The sequence below is a fragment of the Hylobates moloch genome, unplaced genomic scaffold (genome assembly GCF_009828535.3).
Source record: "Hylobates moloch isolate HMO894 unplaced genomic scaffold, HMol_V3 SCAFFOLD_6, whole genome shotgun sequence".
Classification (NCBI taxonomy): Eukaryota; Metazoa; Chordata; class Mammalia; order Primates; family Hylobatidae; genus Hylobates; species Hylobates moloch.
This window is the reverse complement of record NW_026652281.1, coordinates 155270050-155290467: the sequence shown is the minus strand read 5'-3', so window position 1 is coordinate 155290467 and position 20418 is coordinate 155270050. Positions and strand designations below refer to the sequence as shown.

Here is a 20418-nt window from a genome sequence, read left to right as displayed (position 1 = left end):
CATTACAGTCCCAAGTTTTTCTCACCACAGTAAATATTTTTTAACTTTGGAGCAGGTACTATACAAGTTTACAAGTATACAAGTCTTAAAACTGTGCAAGTTTTAAGACAGACACAGGCTTCAAGAAGCCGTGAATTGGGAAGGGGATGGAGTTGGACTAGCAAATGAGCAAGCAGATTATTTTGCAGTTTTTGTTGTTTCAGTAGACAAGACTATATTCCACTATGAAAATATTGTAAAGATTTGCACAGGATGAAGAAAGAGACTCATGATGACAGCCTGGAGACATCAAAGCTTTCCAGGGGCAGTGATGCCTGAGCTATATTTGGGGAGAGTAATAGGAACTCCGAGGGAGATAGAAGCATTCCGATTAAGAGGAAACTGCATGTGCCAAACCACAGGTGGGCAATAGGACATTTGGAAAACTTAATTTAGAACTAGTGAGCAGGAAAATGACAAATGTTAAAGCTTGAGTAGAAGGCAGAAGCCAAATCACAAAAGGCCTTATTTGCCAAGCTAAGGAGTTTGGATTTTATGGTAAATCGGTGGAGTCAAAGATGGTAAGCAAGGGAAATTCCAGAGAAGCTAAGCGTAGGGGGTTGAAGAAAGCTGATGCCTGATGACTGATGCCACGCAGGAATTCTGGGCTGTTTAAATTCAACTAATAGGTAAATGAGGGTTCCAACTCAAACAGGGACAGCATTGATGGAGAACAGGAGACAGATAATTATGTATTAGAATAAATAAGGCATGGTTTTCACAGGCAAATAGGTGAGAGTGGCGAGCGAGAAGAAAGCTGACTCAGGTAGGGTTGCCAAACGTCCTGTATTTAATGATTTTGTCCTGAATCCTGTATTAACTTTGTTAGGATGCCTTAAATGTATTCAGGGTTTCTCCCCTCATTAATGAAAAATCAACACTTTGAGCTACGGTTCTGCTTCAGTAATTGGCACTTAAATCGCTTAAGTGGCAATACAAGCTGCAAATCATACCTCCACAAATAAAGATCTGAACAATCTCTTATGTTTTCTCCTATGTGTTTGAGGGAAGACAAAAGAGGGAAGTGAGAATAAAAGTACTTGTTTTCCATATTAAAGAAAGGAAAGGACTGTTCTTTTGGCCAAATTCCTAAGTTGTAAAATAATCCCCAATAATTAGATCTTTGGATCAGTACACATGGTCTGAAAAATCAGTGATGGCCTCACTGCCAGTAGCCATGCTTCTGAAATCAACTTAATGACAGCCTCCAGCTTCTGAGTGCCACTTAGTGCTGCTTCTAGACCACGGTCGGTCAGCAAGTCCCTCCCTCCAGTGACCGTGCTTCTGGAAATTAGCCAGTCAACAACCGTCTAATTCCAGTGACCACACTAACACACTTGAAAGTCTAACAATCCATAAACAGCCCTGCCCCTGAAAATTCGCCAGTCCCGGACACCGAGCTGCTCAAAATTTTGGATAAGATCAGCTCTGGCTTTCTTCAGGTATACTGTTCCCGCAAACACACTTCTCCCTTGCAGGCATGCATAAAGTTCGATTTTTCTGTGTCACATACCAAGTTCAAGTTTATTGTTAGTTTGTAAGTTTCCAACCTTTCAATAGTTCGGCCTCAATTTATTGGTAATTATGCTTCGCTCTTGTGAGTGAGATGATCAAAATTAGTATTTTCAATTATTGTGATTACTATAATTTATTTTTTATTTTATATTTTGTGTTAAGGATACTTAATATGAGATCTACCCTATTGCCTATTTTCATTTATGCATATTTGAATCAAAATGCAAGTATAAGTTTCATGATTAATTTTTAAAACATTTGGTATCTATTAGAGAAAAGATGTTTTGAAGCTCTTTCTACAGTGCACAGTTGTTCATTCAGTGTTGAACATACTGGAAAGTCAGATATAAGGCAGGTTATACTAACAGCTAAGCCTGAGCAATACATGATTTTCTCGAACAGTGCTAAAGAAACAGATAAAGTAACAAATCTTCCGATGAAAGGAAATTCAGATAAAAATAAAACAACCATAGCAGAAATTGTAATGACTTTCCACACTCAAATCTTTTCAGCTCAAATGACCAACGGAACACACCAAAAGTATTTCTTGGTTCTAAAATTGCAAATGAATTTTCAAGTGCCAGATAAAATCTGCAGTAATACAAATGTAATCTTTCTGTTTACTATTAGAGACTATATAAAAGATCTAAAATGTCCCTTTTTACAGTATAACCCCAGATGCAAATAATCACAATGAGAATTTTTTTTTTTTTTTTGCCTCTGCAATGTTTTTCTTTTGAGAACTTGTGCTTATAAAGCTATCTTATCCCTTCTAGATGAGACCTGGGAAATTGAAGCTTTTTGCAGAAACTAAATTGAGTTAATAAGTCAAATTGTATTCCTTTGGTTGATATAATACAAATACAAATTTATGTAGATGTGTAGATGTGCAAACAATTATTTTTTTTTTGTGGGGATGGAGTCTCGCACTGTCGCCTGGCCTGGAGTGTAATGGTAAGATCTCGGCTCACTGCAACCTCCGCCTCCTGGGTTCAAGCGATTCTCCTGCCTCAGCCACCCAAGTAGCTGGGATTACAGGCACCTGCCACCATGCCCGGCTAATTTTTTTTTTTTTTTTTGTATTTTTAGTAGAGACAGGCTTTCACCATGTCGGCCAGACTGGTCTCCAACTCCTGACCTCATGATCCACCCACCTCGGCCTCCCAAAGTGCTGGGATTACAGGAGTGAGCCACCGCGCCCAGCCAGAAGTGCAAACAATTGTTACTCAAAATTAAAGCAAAGCCTGGAGTACGCTGTAGAAGGTGTCCTATCCATATTCTGCGTTTCTGCATGATGCTACACAGACAACCTCTGATAGCCATTCTATTGACACTGAATTCGTCATGAAATTGTTCCCTTCCTCAGCATTTAAACTGTTTAAACTGAGCAGTTAAAGGACTTTTGTGATTCTGTTGTCATTTGATATTATTCTATTATTCAATTCTCTCTTTAATTCTCTAGCACTCAGAAACTTGTTGGAACTCCCAGTTTCAACTACAACACGTAAACATCTTGGAAGTCATCACCCCTATCCTTATAAGAAAAAGCTAGTCAAGCTGAAAATCAGTGACTTTTATCTTTCTGAGAACTGAAGTCACAACTGTGAAAGCTGAAGAGACGGGTGTATCCAGAGACACAGCTGAGATCTGTTTACTTGGAGCCTACTGGAGCCATAAACTGGTTAGAAAACTAACAGGTAATTTTGATGAATTGCTGGAGGTTGAATATGGGCTAAACTGAGAATGTGGAACTTCTGGGTCCATAGTCATAACGGGTCCCACATACCGCCACTGCCATCAGCTCCAGGAATCCCAGCAGATTCCCAAGGTGATGATCTGAGAAATATCCCCTGAGGGCTGTGGCAGAAGGGGAATCATTGTGAAATACACCCAGAGTCTTCTTCATAAAAGCCGACACTCTAGGGAAAGGAGCTTGCCAGAGTCTTAGGCTAGCTGCAGGAAGGACATTCCCCCACTCTTTCTATCCTTCGTATCTCACCTAAGGGAGAGGAAACTGTCAACATGGCTCAGCACTTTGAGGATTCCAGTAGATTGGAATCCTGCAACCAGGAGAGGGAGGACAGGGCAAGGAGGCAAAGTTATGCCGCTGGAGAACACTTGAGTAGATCCCAGCTGTTGGACACAGGAGTACTGAGAAATTTAACTGGAAGATTATAGAATGCACCCCCTGTGCCACCATCCCAACAGAGCCGCAGTGCAACGGCGCTGGGTTATAGCAGACAGAGCCACAGACCGTCCCTGAGGAGGACCATTTGGGGAAACTCAGTCACAAGTGGAGACCAAAGCAAGGATACTAGAGGAATTTGAAGCCCCTGGCACCTATGGCTAGGCAATTTCTTTTTTTTTTGAGACGGAGTCTTGCTCTGTCGCCCAGGCTGGAGTGCAGTGGTGCGATCTCAGCTCACTGCAAGCTCCACCTCCCGGGTTCACGTCATTCTCCTGCCTCAGCCTCTCCGAGTAGCTGGGACTACAGGCGCCCGCCACCATGCCCGGCTAATTTTTTTTTTGTATTTTTAGTAGAGACGGGGTTTCACCGTGGTCTCGATCTCCTGACCTCGTGATCCGCCCGCCTCGGCCTCCCAAAGTGCTGGGATTACAAGCGTGAGACACCGCGCCCGGCCTGGCTAGGCAATTTCCAGCCAAATTAATATAAATAAAGCAGCTAATGAAAATGATTACACATCATGAACTTCTGGGATTTATCCCAGAAGTCCAATGTTTGTTGAACATATGAAAATCAACCACACCACATTTAATAGAATGGGTAGGGGCGAACGTGTTTATCTTCATGTGGAAAAAGCATTTCACAAAATGCACCTAACTACAGTTACACCAAGGTTGGGATTTCAGCACTTCCTGTTTCACTGGAAACTCAGTGAGGTCGAAAAGAATTCAGAAATCATGGATGTTCATTCGTGCAAAATAAGACAACCTCTTTTTTTTTTTTTTTTTTTTTTTTTGAGATGGAGTCTCACTCTGTCACCCAGGCTGGAGTGCAGTGGCGTGATCTTGGCTCACTGCAAGCTCCGCCTCTGGGTTCATGCCGTTCTCCTGCCTCAGCCTCCCAGGTAGCTGGGATTACAGGCACCCGCCACCTCGCCCGGCTAAGTTTTTGTATTTTTAGTAGAAACGGGGTTTCACCGTGTTGGCCAGGATGGTCTGGATCTCCTGACCTCGTGATCCACCTGCCTCGGCCTCCCAAAATGCTGGGGATTACAGGCCCAGCCAAGACAACCTCCTATTTTGCAGTTGGGGATACCGGGCCCAGAATCCTTCCAAATCCTTGTGCAAGTTGAAGGCAGTCACACTCTCACCCGGGTATCCAATCAAACTCTGGATTAGGTGCTGCCCTGAAGGGATTTGGCTGATACCATCAAAGTCCCAAATCCTTAAGCTAATCATCAGGGTGAGATATAAGTTCTTCTTTTTTGCAGGGTAAGACACGGGGACCCAGAGAGAGCAGAGGATGTGCCTGAGCTCACAGAGCAAGTGAAAGTGCTGAGACTTAGTCTCAGACTGTTTGATTGAAAAGCAAGGTCTTAGGCCGGGCCTGGTGGCTCACGCCTGTAATCCCATCACTTTGGGAGGCCGAGGCGGGCAGATCACGAGGTCAGGAAATCGAGACCATCCTGGCCAACATGGCAAAACCCCATCTCTACTAAAAATACAGAAAGTAGCCAGGATTGCTGGCGCATGCCTGTAATCCAGCTACTGGGGATGCTGAGGAAGGAGAATTGCTTGAACTTGGGAGGCAGACGCTGTAGTGAGCCAAGATTGTGCTACTGCACTCCAGCCTGGGTGACAGAGCAAGACTCCATCTCAAAAAAAAAAAAAAAGAAAACCAAGGTCTTGATACCCAGCACCCACTGCAAGTCATGGCCTGTTCCTTGACACTGGGGCTGGCTTCTGCCCCCAGGGCCTTGCGCTCCCCTCTGGCACAGCGATAGTCACTGCCTGGAAATGTGCCTGTGACCCCCCGTCTCCACTCTCCAGTCTCATCCCCTGTGCCTGCCCCTCCTTCCACGGCTGGGTTGAGTGTGGAAGTTCTCTCTCTGCTCTCAACTTCTGTTTCCTGACACTTTGTTGTTATCCCTAAAATATTATATTCTTTTGTCACTAAAATAATGACTCCTTATCTGCAAAAGCAACTCTTCTGGTTCTCATCCGTAGCTCGGTGGACACTTCCGACATTCTGTAGACATCCACAGTTTCTGACTTGCTTCCCAAATCTCTTCTGTTGACAACTATTTCTGCCCAGGAACCCTGATATCACTACATACCCATTTGTTTTAGTCCATTTGGGCTACTACAATGTAATTCCACAAACTGGCTATGTTATAAAAACAGAAATGTATTTCTCACATTGCGGAGGTTGGAAACCAAGAGGAGGCTGTGGTAGATTCAGTGTCTGCTGAGGGCCCATTTTCTGGCTCACAGAAGGTGCCTTCTAGCTCCTTCTTCAGGTGGTGAAGGGGGAATCAAGCTCTCTTTGGACTCCTGTAAGGATCGTAATCCTGTGCATGAGGGCTCCACCCTCAGGACTCAGCTCGTCTTAATCACCTCCGGGGCCTCATCCCCTCACACCATCACATTAGGCTATGGGGTTTCAACACGTGAATTTGGGGGGTACACAAGCATTCAGATGTGACACACTTAATTCTCAATTACTTTTGTCCAATGACTTCATTCCTTCCAGATCCCCTTGAATTCCAAAATTGTGGCTGTGTGAATTATTTGGGATTGGTATTGAAACAATTGGTGATTTTCTTTTAAAATTTTTTTGGGGTGTATATGTGATAATTTACTACATTCATATATTTGGTAAAAATTAGATCACTATAACTGGGATCTCGATCACCTTAAATATTTGTCTTTTTTTTGAGACGGAGTCTTGCTCTGTCCCCCAGGCTGGAGTGCAGTGGCGTGATCTCGGCTCACTGCAACCTCCGCCTCCCGGGTTCAAGCAATTCTCCTGCCTCAGCCTCCCGAGCAGCTGGGACTATGGGCGCGTGCCACCATGCCCAGCTAATTTTTGTATTTTTAGTAGAGACGGAGTTTCACCATGTTGGCCAGGATGGTCTCGATCTCCTGACATCGTGATCTACCTGCCTCAGCCTCCCAAAGTGCTGGAATTACAGGCATGAGCCACTGCGTCCGGCCAAATATTTGTCTTTTCTTTATGGTCGAGATTGTCAAATTACTCTCTCCTAGCTATTTTGAAATATACAATAGATTATTGTAAACTATAGTCACCCTACTGATCTATCGAACACTAGGTCTTATTTCTTTATCAAACTGTATGTTTGTATCCATTAATCAAGCTCTCTTCTCTCATCATGTTGAAAATAGAAGCAGCTCTAAACCATGGTGGTGAAATCCACTCCCTTTATAGGCATATACTGGACCATTAGGCTTGAAAGTCGCAGGCTTTGCCCTAGAGAGGGGCCCTAGAAAGAATCCTGGGCTAGAATGGAGGACCAGGTCTCCTCAGGATTTTCTCTCCTGTGTTCCAGCTCACGCTGGTGAGGGAGTGACTTCTGCAAGCTGAGCACATCATGCTGCGGAGCAAGCCAAGCCCAAGCACCCAGACCCGGACCCCTGCCCGTGGGTGCCCTCCGCACACCTGCGCACAGGGCTTGCCATGGGAGCGCGCCCATGCCTCGCTGCTCCTCAGCAGCAGGTGGACAAAGCAGCAGCCCTGAGGACCTGGCCTGGCTTCTCCTGTTCTGAGTGGACATGGCCTCTCCCTCAAGGCTGAGATCCAGAGAGGAACGTGATGTCCTCATGGAATCTGTTCTCTCGGGTGTTCTCTCGTGTGTCTTTGGCATGGGAAAGGCTGGGCTCTGTCTGCACGGGGGAATCGCCCTGTGTGTTTGTCTCCATGACTGCTCTCTTCTCTGGCCTGTCTCTCACCTGCTACTTCAGATCCTCTTGACACCATTTAGGGGAAAATTGACATGGGCCAGGCACAGTGGCTCACGTCTGTAAACCCAGCACTCTGGGAGGCTGAGAAGGACAGATCATGAGGTCAGGAGTTCGAGACCAGCCTGGCCAACATGGTAAAACCCCATCTCTACTGAAAAATACAAAAATTAGCCGGGCGTGGTCGCAAGCACCTGTAATCCCAGCTACTCGGGAGGCTGAGGCAGAAGAATCGCTTGAACCCAAGAGGCAGAGGTTGCAGTGAGCCGAGATGGTGCAACTGCACTCCAGTCTGAGCAACAGAGAGAGACTGTGTCTTGAAAAAAAAGAAAAATTGGCTGGGTGCAGTGGCTCACGCCTGTATTCCCAGCCCTTTGGGAGGCCGAGGCAGGCGGATCATGAGGTCAGGAGGTCGAGACCAACCTGGCCAATATGGTGAAAGCCCATCGCTACTAAAAATACAAAAATTAGCCGGGCGTGGTGGCGGGTGCCTGTAGTCCCAGTTATTTGGGAGGCTGAGGCCGAAGAATCGCCTGAACCCAGGAGGCGAAGGTTGCAGTGAGCCAAGATAGTGCCACTGCACTCCAGCCTGGGTGACAAAGCGGGACTCCATCTCAAAAAGAAAAAAAAAGAAAGAAAAATTGCCATGTACTCTCTCCCAACATTTCTTTCAAACTCCCTTGTTGCATAATACTTCATCTCTCTTAGGTGGTTTCCCTTCATCACTAGGGAACTGAAAAGACTCCATTTTGATTTGCAAATAAAATACTTCCTTGGTACATCAGAAACTACCACTGGCTCATCCTGTCCCGTTTCTTTCTTGCTTTTTTTTTTTTTTTAATTAATCCAGGGACGTTCTTTGCAATTTTTATTATTTTAAAAAATATTCAGCCAGGCGCGGTGGCTCACGCCTGTAACCCCAGGACTTTGGGAGGCCGAGGCGGGCAGATCACCTGAGGTCAGGAGTTTGAGACCAGCCTGACCAACATGGAGAAACCCCGTTCCTACTAAAAATACAAAATTAGCTGGGCGTGGTGGTGCATGCCTGTAATCCCAGCTACTCGGGAGGCTGAGGTTGATCCTGGGAGGCGGAGGTTCCGGTGAGCCAAGAACACACCATTGAACTCAGCCTGGACAACAAGAGCAAAACTCCGTCTCAAAAAATATATATTTTTTAATAATAAACAGATATTTATAAATATATAATATATATAGATATATATTTATAAATATATAATATATATAGAGAGATTTATATATTTATAAATATATAACATATAGAGAGATTTATATGTTTAAATATATAATATTAGATATATTTATATATTTAAATATATATATATTTTTGAGATGGAGTTTCACTCTTGTCACCCAGGTTGGGGTGCAGTGGCGCAATCTTGTCTCACTGCAACCTCTGCCTCCCAGGTTCAAGAGATTCTCCTACCTCAGCCTCCCACATAGCTGGGATTACCTGCATGCACCACTATACCTGACTAATTAAAAATATATATATTTTTAAATTAATCCAGGGAAACCTGTCCAGTGTCTGACCTGTGCAGACCCTCCTTCACATAGGCACACCCCATTACTTTAAGTCACTTTCCCCCAGTATTCTACCCTGTTGCCCTTCTAGTTTCCAAAAATCCAGCCAAAATTAATCATACATTAATTTTGTACACTGAAACATTGAAACAGTATCCCCTAGATTAGATGATTTTCCCAAATGTTTAAAACTGAACACCCAGCTGGGCATAGTGGTTCACGCTTGTAATCCCAGCACTTTGGGAGGCCGAGGAAGGCGGATCACGAGGTCAGGAGATGGAGAGCATCCTGGCTAAGACAGTGAAACCCCATCTCTACTAAAAAAATACAAAAAAAATTAGCCAGGCATGGTGGTGGGCGCCTGTAGTCCCAGATACTTGGGAGGCTGAGGCAGGAGAATGGCGTGAACCTGGGAGGCAGAGCTTGCAGTGAGCCAAGATCGCGCCACTGCACTCCAGCCTGGGTGACAGAGCGAGACTCCGTCTCAAAAAAAAAACAAAAAAAAAAAAACCCATGTTTCCTCACCCTTGAAAAGAGAAGCAGCCCTGAAAATGTGTGAAAACTATTTCTTTTAAAGTCATACTGTCTTGTCTAATAAATCTCAAAGCTCAAGAAGTCTTTCCTAAATCAGGTCCCAATCTCCTGCCCTAGGCCCCAGAGATTCTGTGGCACTTAACGTCTGTTGTCAGAAATAAAAAGGTCCCTGGCCTTCGGAGCCTCTTCAAGCTCAGCCTGTCAGCCTGGATTGTGCATCAAACCCACCTGGGACCCTCTGAGCTCCTGGTGCTCGGGATCAACCTGGATGGTCACACTGGAATCTCTGAGAAGGGACTCTCAGGATGGTCACAGCCTCTCTTGGGAGTGCTGGCCTGCAGCCTGGGCAGTTCTAATCTAATCTAATCTAATCTAATCTAATCTAATCTAATCATCTAATCTAATCATCTCCCACCTCCCAGGGGTCCAGTGAGGTGGGGCAGGACCAAGGTGGCCCCTGGACTCAGTGTAGTTCATGGCAAAGCCCATGAAACTCCTTTAAGGCAAAGAGCTCATGCCAGACTAGTGCTAGAATCACCAGAGGACTTTTCTCCACACAGTGACCGGCCCAGGATAACTAAATTTGAATGATTAGAATTGGCCTTTGAGAAAGCCTTCCAGCTGATTCCATTGTAGAGTCAGGGCTGGGAAGCTGTCCTATCACGGGACTCACCTGTAGACAAGATCCACAACTTCACTGAACGCATAGGCTGGTGGAAGAGCTAGACTTGACCAGGGAGTTGTATTGAAATGTACTGTGTCCAAGTTGAGGACAGCATGGTGAGGCAGCACCTGTGAGGAGTGCCAGGGATGGAGAAGGCCCCCATGCCCAGGGCAACGGGGGCCTGCAGGAGGAGCGGGCCTGCCGGGTGACTAGTGATGGGAGCAGAGCAACGAGCAGAAGCAGCAAAGGCCCCGAGGCCACACGGTGCCCAGTGTGTTCAGGAAATGGGAGAAGCCTGGAGCCCGGACAAACAGAGAAAATCAGCTTGATCTGAAGCTGCCCCATGGCCATGGAATGAAAAATGTCTGCGCTGAAAAACCACAGAAACAGGCTTGGTGCATACCGAGGACAAGATAAGCAGGGTCCCCATTAGAATGCAACAGCTGTTGTCCATGGAAGTAACCTTGATGCCTGCACTATTTTAATTTCAGCATGAGTAAAAAGTCAGTTAATGGTGCTTATTTAGAAAATAGGGTATCAGGCTGGTTGCGGTGGCTCACGCCTGTAATCCCAGCATTTTGGGAGGCCGAGGTGGGTGGATCACCTGAGGCCAGGAGTTCAAGACCAGCCTGGCCAACACGGTGAAACCCTTCTCTACTAGAAATACAAAAATAAGCCAGGTGTGGTGGCACGCACCTGTCATCCCAGCTACTTGGGAGGCTGAGGCAGGAGAATTGCTTGAAGCCAGGAGGCAGAGGTTGCACCACTGTACTCCAGCTTGGGTGAGAGAGTAAGACTCTATCACAAAAAAAAAAAAAAAAGAAGGAAAGAAAATAGGCTAGCAATCATTTCTGCTTGAGAAGAAGCTGTCCTTGGGAAGATAAAGAGTTCAGGAATTATTTCTGCATTTCTGTTTTTGAAACAGCCTGGATGCAGTTGCCATTTATACCAAGGCAGAAACCCTGAAGATGAGTTGAATGGGAGGTGACGCTGAGGGTGAATACACTGAGTAGAGGCTCCTGACAGACGTAGAGCTGAGGTGCCTAAAGTTTCTATTTGCCTCCAACAAGACAGAGGGCTCAAGCCTGGGGAAGAAGATGGTGTTCATTAACATTTGCGGGAGAGGAAGGAATAACTTGGTTAGATTTTTGTCTCAGATGGTCCCTGAGGCAGAGTGGGGGGTGTACTGGACAGGCCCAAAGTGGGAAGCACAGAGCCGTTTCCTGGCCATATGGGCATCAGGAAATGGAGGCCTGAAATCTGTCTGTGGAAATGAAGAGAATGTGATATTTTTAGATGACACGGAAAGAAGCAAAGATTAGTCTTAAGCCACATGGAATTTGTTCTGACTTAACAAGGTACCACTAGGCCCAGCATGGTGGCTCACACCTGCAGTCTCAGCACTTTGGGAGGCCGAGGCAGGAGGATTGCTTGAAATGAAGAGTTCATAACCAGCCTGAGCAATGTAGTGAGACCCTGTCTCTACAAAAAAAAAAAAAAAAAAAAAAAAGCCAAGCATGGTGGCACAAGAACCTGTAGTAATCCTAGCTACCTAAGAGGCTGAGGCAGTAGGATCACTTGAGCCCAGGAGTTTGAGGCTGCAGTGAGCTATGATCATGCCACTGCACCCCAGCCTGGGCAGCAGAGCAAGACCCTGCCTCTAAAAATAAAAAAATGGGTAGAAATAAAGTACCATTCACTGTAAAGCCCCCTTCCCTGTCTTCTCAGATGCTATCATGAGCTAAAAGCCATGAGTCTTAGGATCGTGCCGAGTAGAGTGCAATCAATCCCAAGAGTTACGATTTATTCTGAGGGGCATGCCTAATCCTGGGCTGCATCTGAGACTCTGAAGCCAAAACCAACCTAGGCATTGTTTCCCTCACACACTGGGAACTCGGCACCCTCCTTCTCGGTCCCCACTGTCACTTACTTGCTCAAACTATTAACCACCCTCCAATATCCCTCTCTGCTTCCTCATTTCTGTATATGCAAATCTCAAGTCTGTCCTCTTGTAAAGAGAAAGCTCTGTTCGCCTCTCTCTTCTCTACCCTAAACTCCTTTTTAGTCTAAGCTTCTCATAGAGGGTCCCACATCCATAACTGCCATCCATGATCATCCATTCACCCTCAACCAGCTGAAGCCTAGTCTCTTCCCCTAATCCTCACATCACAATTAATCCTCAGAGGTCAAACCCTAAGGACATCGCTGACCATTCAGCGCCAACTCAGGGGGAAGGGGTAATTTATCTATAGGAATGTAACAACCCATCCCTTTGCATTTGGAGATGCTGGTCTCAGAGACCCTTAGAACCCCTGACGAGTTGATCTCCAATTTCCCGGTCGCAGTTATTCAATCAAATTCTAGTCTGGATGAAGGGATTTTGCGGATGTGATTAAAGTACTAAATTAGTTTATTTTTAGTTAATCCAAAGTCTCAAGGTTGGGTGGGTCTAACCCAATCACATTTAAGATATTTAAACATGTCCAATCTGCATTGGCTTCAGAGACCTCCAGAAGCCGAGAGAAGCAAACACATTTCCACACTCCGGACTCCTCAGTTCCTCCCGACTCTCCTAGGTTCCATTGGAGGAGAGGAAGTGGCGGTGTTCCGCCAACTCAGGAACGGACCAGACCCTGCAGGCGCAGTGAGAAGACTCCCGGGAGAAAACTCAGGAGTGAAAATAGAGGTAAGTTGAAGGGAGCACGCTTCCTGTTTCGTGGGAGGATGGCTGGGGTTGGCTTTCATTTCATTTCACAAGAATTTTTGCAGCTTTTTGTGTGCTGTTCCTTTTTATTTATTTATTTGAGACAGAGTCTCGCTCTGTCGCCCAGGCTGGAGTGCAGTGGCGCGATCTCGGCTCACTGCAAGCTCCGCCTCCCGGGTTCAAACCATTCTCCTGCCTCAGCCTCCCGAGTAGCTGGGACTACAGGCGCCCGCCACCACGCCCGGCTAATTTTTTATATTTTTAGTAGAGACGGAGTTTCACCCTGTTAGCCAGGATGGTCTCGATCTCTTGACCTTGTGATCCGCCCGCCTTGGCCTCCCAAAGTGCTGGGATTACAGGCGTGAGCCATCTTATCCTCTTAGGCACCCGCTTCCTTTGTATGTTCAGCCACAGGCAGCCTTTGGAGTTAGAGTGATGCTTTGGGGGATCACTTTGAATCTTTGTTAGTTGGTATGGGAAGAAACTTCAGTCTGTGGGTAATTTGACCCCACTGCTGAGGCGCTACTCTCCTAGCACTCTCTTCAAAGCCCCTTGGACTAGGCAGACTTTTCACTCCAGCTGTGGAGACTCAGATTCTTCACCGCCCAGAGTGACCCCAGGAATTTTCCAGCCTGCTCCTTTCTCGCGCCGCTTTCCCAGCCCAGGCAGTTTCCTCTCATTGATGCGATGCTCTGATCTGTGCTTGGACAGGGGACTTCCCAGTAGATCCACAGAGCTCTCTCTGCTTCCCTCTCTCCACCCCCCCCCAGTACTGCTTCTGTGTCCTATACTTGTCACTGTGAGGTCCAGCAGACTCTCCCCAAGTTCTCAACTCAGGAGAACATATACGCTCTGCTTGATTTCCCTCTCCCTGCTCTCCAGCCTGGAAACTCTGTGCAGGTTTGAGCTGGGTACTTGTAGGAGCCCCAACCCTTGTTTCCTGCCTTCACTCCACTGTCCCATGCACCCTTGTCCAGTGTCTAAAACCACTGGGTTCATATCATTCATCTGGCAGTTTACTTTTTATTTGTTTTTTATTTTTTATTTTATTTATTTATTTATTTTTTGAGACGGAGTCTCGCTCTGTCGCCCAGGCTGGAGTGCAGTGTCGCAATCTTGGCTCACTGCAAGCTCCGCCTCCCAGATTCATGCCATTCTCCTGCCTCAGCCTCTCCGAGTAGCTGGGACTGCAGGCGCCTGCCACCACGCCCAGCTAATTTTTTGTATTTTTAGTAGAGACGGGGTTTCACCGTGGTCTCGATCTCCTGAACTCGTGATCCGCCCGCCTCAGCCTCCCAAAGTGCTGGGATTACAAGCATGAGCCACCGCGCCCAGCCGCAGTTTACTTTTTAAATACAAGGGAGGCCGGTCGCAGTGGCTCACGCCTGTAATCCCAGCACTTTGGGAGGCCAAGACATGCGGATCACTTGAGGTCAGGGGTTCAAGACCAGCCTGACGAACATGGTGAAACAATGTCTCTACTAAAAAAACACCAAATATTAGCCAGGTGTGGTGGTGCGTGCCTGTAATCCCAGCTACTTGGGAGGCTGAAGCAGGAGAATCACTTGAACCCAGGAGGCAGAAGTTGCAGTGAGCTGAGATCATGCCACTGCACTCCAGCCTGGCGACAGAGCAAGACTCTGTCTCAAAAAAAAAAAAAATATATATATATATATATATATGTATTTATCTTTTTTATTAGAAAGTAATACTTCCCACTGAAACTACCAGAAACATCCAGAAAATGGAGCAGAAAAACGCAGCCCAGGGATCAGAAAAACCCTCAGGTACAGTGTCCTCAGAGTCTTACATGTAGTAGAGAAAATTTTCCAGCTCATCTCCATCTTCTCGAGTCTGATATGCTCATCCAAGCCCCAAGAGGGGGCATCTCAGGGGATTCCAGGGCTGCCCTCGGCATCCCCCAAGCTCCCTGCCCACAGCTCAGGTGACAGTAAAAGGCCCCACAGGGGTGGGATGAGTCCCCACATCAGGGGAGCACTCCCAGGCAGCAAATATGCCATCACATCAGGTCAGTATCCTCTGAAACATTTTAAGGAACTTGAGCAAGACCCAGGCTCTCAGATGTTTCCTTGCCTGTCTCAGTGACTGGATGTGTCAGGCATCAGGACTCAGGCAGATGCTGAATCTCTCACTTCTCATTTAAGGTCCTATTATCTTCCATAACTGAATAAAGTCGAGTTTGGACCTGTCCATGCAGAGGCAGGATCTTGCACATGGGCAGGTGAGTTATGCCCAAGTATGTCCATATTCCTCTTTCCTTCCAGTCCACTCAATTAAACCTTGGAGTGACCAGGAAATCCAGAGTTTCCTGCAAGAATGGGAATTTCTTGAGCGTGAGGTGTACAGGGTGAAGAAGAAGTATCACATAGTATCAAAAACAATTGCTGTGCGTCTCAAGGAGAGGGGTATGAATAAGAGCTGGAAGGAATGTCTCCAGATGCTGATAAGCTTGCAGGACTTATACTTCACTATTCAGGAGGCCAACCAGAGGCCAAGGTGCCAACCCTTGCCATGTCCTTATGGCGAGGCCCTGCACAGGATTCTGGGGTACAGATGGAAGATCAGCGTCTTCTCAGGTTTGTGTCTTTTGTGTTCGTCTCCATGATCCTTTAGTGAGTGCCATTGTCTTCCCCCACCCCACCCCCACCATCCTCGTGCCCTGAGTAGAGCAGAGAATGACGGGACAGGCCCCTGCCCAGAGTCCCTCGACACACAGCACAGGGGACTTGCTGCTCTGATGGGCTGCCTGCCTCTATTTTTCCTTTTTGTTCTTCCCCAAAGTAATAATTCTGAGGACTTTGTTCATGGACTTGTTCAGAATGGACATGGCCCGGGGCTGGGCGAGGTCACAGGCAAGGATTCAGGTACAGTGTGGGTGATGCCTTCATGAGCCCTCCATGTGTCTTCTCTCTCTCAGGTCCTCCCTGTGCAGATGTGGTTAACCTCGCACCTCCCGGGCACCAGCCCCAGGCCTATGGCGTTCCCATAGTCTTTCAGGAGCCAATGTGGGCCCCAACACCTGTGATCTTTGTGGAAAATCCTCAGGTACCCGGATGGGAGCCCTGGAACATGAATGGTCATGTTCCATATATGTATCCTGCTTTTCCCCCAGCAGCCCCAGGCCCCCTACCACAGTGGGCCATCTCTACTGACTGATCCAGATCTCGAAGACAATTAGAATCTGGATCCTGATTGTTCAGAAAGACTGAAAAACAGCACAATCTGTGTGTAGTGAATGACTCCTTCCTCTCCTCACCTGGTGCTTTCAGTTACTCACTGGTGCAGTGAGAATAAATGTGAAATAATGAATGACCATGACCTCATCCCTTTCTGGCTCATGCTTGTGGCTTGGGTTGAACCTCTAATTGTAGAAAGACTATGGGACAGGGTGGGAGCTCAGCCCCCCGGTGACCTTGGACCCATCCTTTCATTCCTGCATCATGCTTCCTGCATGGAAGCTCCTTTGTAGTAAGGGATAACTTTTACCCCAGAGGTAACTGCTCCATCCTGCCTTCATTTCCTGGCTGTGTGATCATAGTTCCTTTTTTTTTTTTTTTTGGGGATGGAGTCTCACTTGGTTGCCCAGGCTGGAGTGCAGTGGTGTGATCTCGGCTCACTGCAACCTCTGCCTCCTGGATTCAAGCAATTCTCTGCCTCAGCCTCCTGAGTAGCTGGGATTACAGGCACCCGCCACCATGCCCAGCTAATTTTTGTATTTTTAGTAGAAATGGAGTTTCACCATCTTGGCCAGGCTGGTCTTGAACTCCTGACCTCAGGTGATCCACTCGTCTTGGCCTCCCAAAGTGCTGGGATTACAGGCGTGAGCCACCACGCCCAGCCAGAACTTTTATTCCATGTTTCTGAGCCTCCAGATCCTCGTATTAAAATTGAAGCTGATATCTTACTTCAGGAGATAGTTTTTGGATAAAAACACATAGGTGGCATAATTGCTGTGTGTTAAGTTCATTTTTCCACATTTGTGGGTGGTCTCATTGAGAGGTGAAGCCAGTTGGGCTTCTGGGTCTAGTGGGGACTTGGAGAACTTTTTGACTAGCTAGAGGATTGTAAATGCACCAATCAATCAGCATTCTGTAAAAATGGGCCAATCAGCACTCTGTAAAATGGACCAATCAGCACTCTTTAAAATAGACCAATCAGCAGGACATGGGCAGGGCCAAATAAGGGAATAAAAGCTGGCCACCAGTGCCAGCAGGTGCAAGGTGCTCAGGTCATCTTTCGTGTTGTGGGAGGTTTGTTCTTTCTTTGCTCTTAACAATAAATTCTTGCTGCTGCTCACCCTTTGCGTCTGCACCACCTTTAAGAGCGTAACACTCGCCGTGAAGGTAGGTGGCTTCATTGTTGAAGTCAGCGAGACCAAGAACCCACCGGAAGGAAGAAACTCCGGACATATCTGAAGGAACAGACTCCGGCCACACCATCTTTAAGAGCTGCAACACTCACCGCGAAGGTAATGTGGCTTCGTTCCTGAAGTCAGCGAGACCAAGTACCCACCAGAAAGAATAAATTCCGGACACATTATTATATTTTTTTGAGATGGAGTCTCGCTCTTGTCCCAGTTTGGAGTATGGTGGCACAATCTTAGCTCACCGCAACCTCCGCCACCTGGGTTCAAGCAATTCTCCTGCCTCAGCCTCTCAAGTAGCTGGGATTACAGGCATGCGCCACCATGTCTGGTTACTTTTTTGTATTTTTTAGTAGAGACGGGGTTTCTCTATGTTGGTCAGGCTGGTCTGGAACTCCCGACCTCAGGTGATCCGCCCGCCTCAGCCTCCCAAAGTGCTGGGATTACAGACGTGAGCTACGAACCCAGCCCGTGGTCTTATTTTTTTAGGAAACATTATTTTGAGATAATTATAGTTTTACATGCCGTTGTAACAAGAAGTACAGAGGGACTCTAGAGAGATCCTTTAGGCCCAATGTGCAGGTCCCCCCAGCGGTAACAGCTCAGAAAACACAGTAGCATAACCAGGATATTGACATCGACACGGTCAAGAGAGTCACCGGAAGAAATCCTCTCACTGCCCTTTATGAGGGACGTGCACGTCCCTCCCCTCCCGCCCTCAACCCCTCCTTAACTCCTGGCAACCACTGAAATACACTTCCTTTTTATAAGTTTGTTATTTCAACAATGTTATATAAATGGAATTGTACGGTATGTAGCCTTTTGGGAATAGCTTTTTTCAGTTACTCATTAGAGATTCCTCCAGGTTGTTGCATGGATCAATTGTTAATTCCTTTTTCTTGCCATGTAGTGTTCCACTGTGTGGATGTACCAGAATTTGGTTCAACAAATTCGAATGGCATCCGGGATGTACCAGATACAGGTTTTGTGTGAACACAAGACTTCCTTTAGGATAAATACCCAGGGGTACAATTTCTGGGTGTATAATAATTGCATGTTTAATTTTTGTTTTTTTTTTTGAGATGGAGTCTTGCTCTGTCATCCAGGCTAGAGTGCAGTGGTGCAATCTCGGCTTACTGCAACCTCTGCCCCTGAGGTTCAAGCAACTCTCCTGCCTCAGCCTCCCCAGTAGCTGGGATTACAGGCGCATGCCACCATGCCTAGCTAATTTTTGTATTTTTAGTAGAGCAAGGGTTTCACCGTATTGGCCAGGTTGGTCTCGAACTCTTGAGCTCAGGTGATCCACCCACCTTGGCCTCCCAAAGTGCTGGGATTACGTGCATGAGCCACCACGCCTGGCCCAATTTTTTTTTTTTTTTTTTAAGAAACTGCCAAGCTGTTTACCAGATGGCCATGTCATTCTACATCCCCACCAGCAATGTATGAGTGAAACAGTTTCTCCACATCCTCACCAGCATTTTGTTTTGTCATATTCATGAAAAGGCGAATAGAATGGCCTTCAGAGTGTCCGTCACAGAGGGCCTGAGCAGAGCTTAGAATGACGGGACTGGCCTCTGCCCAGGGCCCCTCTGCACAGCATGACAAAGCAGTGATATCTAATTACGGCTTCCATTTTCAGTACCCTGGTGGCTGATGATACAGAACATGTTGTGCGCTTATTTGCCATCTGCATATCTTCTGCAGTGACATGGCTCTTCACGGTTTTGGCCATTTTCTAATTGGATTTTTGTTTTTACTGTTACTATTTGAGAGTTTTTAAAATATATTCTAGATATTCGTTTTATGGGATAGGGATGTTGCAGATACTTTCTCCCTGTTTGTAGCTTGTCTTTTCATGCCCTTCTTATGGGCTTTCACAAAGAAAAGACTTTGTGAGGTACAATTTATCAACATTTTAATAGGTAGTGCTTTGGGTGTCAAATCTAAGAACCCTTGGTTAGTCCTAGATCCTGAAGACTTTTTCCTATATTTTTCTTTTTCTTTTTCTTTTTCTTTTTCTTTTGAGATGGAGTCTCACTCTGTCTCCCAGGCTGGAGTGCAGTGGCGCGATCTCGGCTCACTGCAAGCTCCGCCTCCTGGGTTCACACCATTCTCCTGCCTCAGCCTCTCAAGTAGCTGGGACTACAGGCACCTGCCACCACGCCCGGCTATTTTTTTTTAGTAGAAATGGGGTTTCATTGTGTTAGCCAGGACTGTCTGTATCTCCTGACCTCGTGATCCACCCACCTTGGCCTCCCAAAGTGCAGGGATTACAGGCATGAGCCACCACGCCCGGCTGTAAAATGCTTTTTCTGTTTCTATGAGTTCAACTTTAAAAATTCCACATACAAGTGATATATTTAGTCAGGGTTCCCCAGAGATCAGGAATCAATAAGTGTGTGAGAGACAGACATATAAGAGGGGATTTATTAGGGGCGTTGACTCATGCAATGAACACCAAGTCCCATGGCAGGCCTTCTGCAAGCTGGAGATTGTGAGGTGCTGGTCGTGTGACTCAGTCCAAGTCCGAAGGCCTCAGAACCAGAGAAACTGATGATGTAACTCTCAGGTCAGAGGTCAAAGACCTGAGAAACTTGAGGGCTGCTTGTCAGGGAGCCTGGAGTTATCCCAGGATAAGAGAGGGTGAGAGTGCCTCAGCTGTAGCTGATGGGTAAACATATCTGCCTTTTCTCCATTTTTGTTCTCTCCAAACCCCCAGCATTGGGCGGTGCCCACCCATATTGAGGCTGGATATTTCCCACCTAGTCCACTTAGACTCACATGCTAATCTCCTCTGTAAACACCCCCACAAACATACCCAAAAATAATGCTTTACCAGGTTACTAGGCATTCCTTAATCCAGTAAACTTGACAACTAAAGTTGATTAGGTGTCAAGCTAAAATTAAGTGTAATTGCAAGTCTCTCCCTTGTCAACTTGGCACCAATACACATTTCCTTAAACTGTACTTAATCTCCAAATAAGACAGCAACAGGGAAAATTGTTCTGCCTATCATGATGCAAATATCCTACAACAAAAAATGCGTTAATCCCTTCTCCAAAAGAAAAGATAAAAGTTTATTCCTCTCCTGAT

The 20418-nt window shown here is 46.4% G+C and overlaps 1 protein-coding gene across 1 annotated transcript; it reads left to right on the top strand.

Annotated features, from left to right (window-relative positions):
• The first annotated feature begins 310 nt into the window (after nucleotides 1-310).
• MSANTD5 (Myb/SANT DNA binding domain containing 5) lies at nucleotides 311-16271 on the top strand. Its single transcript, XM_032158829.2, has 6 exons — nucleotides 311-401; nucleotides 3123-3251; nucleotides 12814-12923; nucleotides 14644-14728; nucleotides 15227-15538; nucleotides 15880-16271. Exons 1-6 carry the CDS (start codon nucleotides 311-313, stop codon nucleotides 16116-16118), a joined length of 966 nt encoding a protein of 321 aa, XP_032014720.2. The 3' UTR covers nucleotides 16119-16271.
• The last annotated feature ends 4147 nt before the right edge of the window (nucleotides 16272-20418 follow it).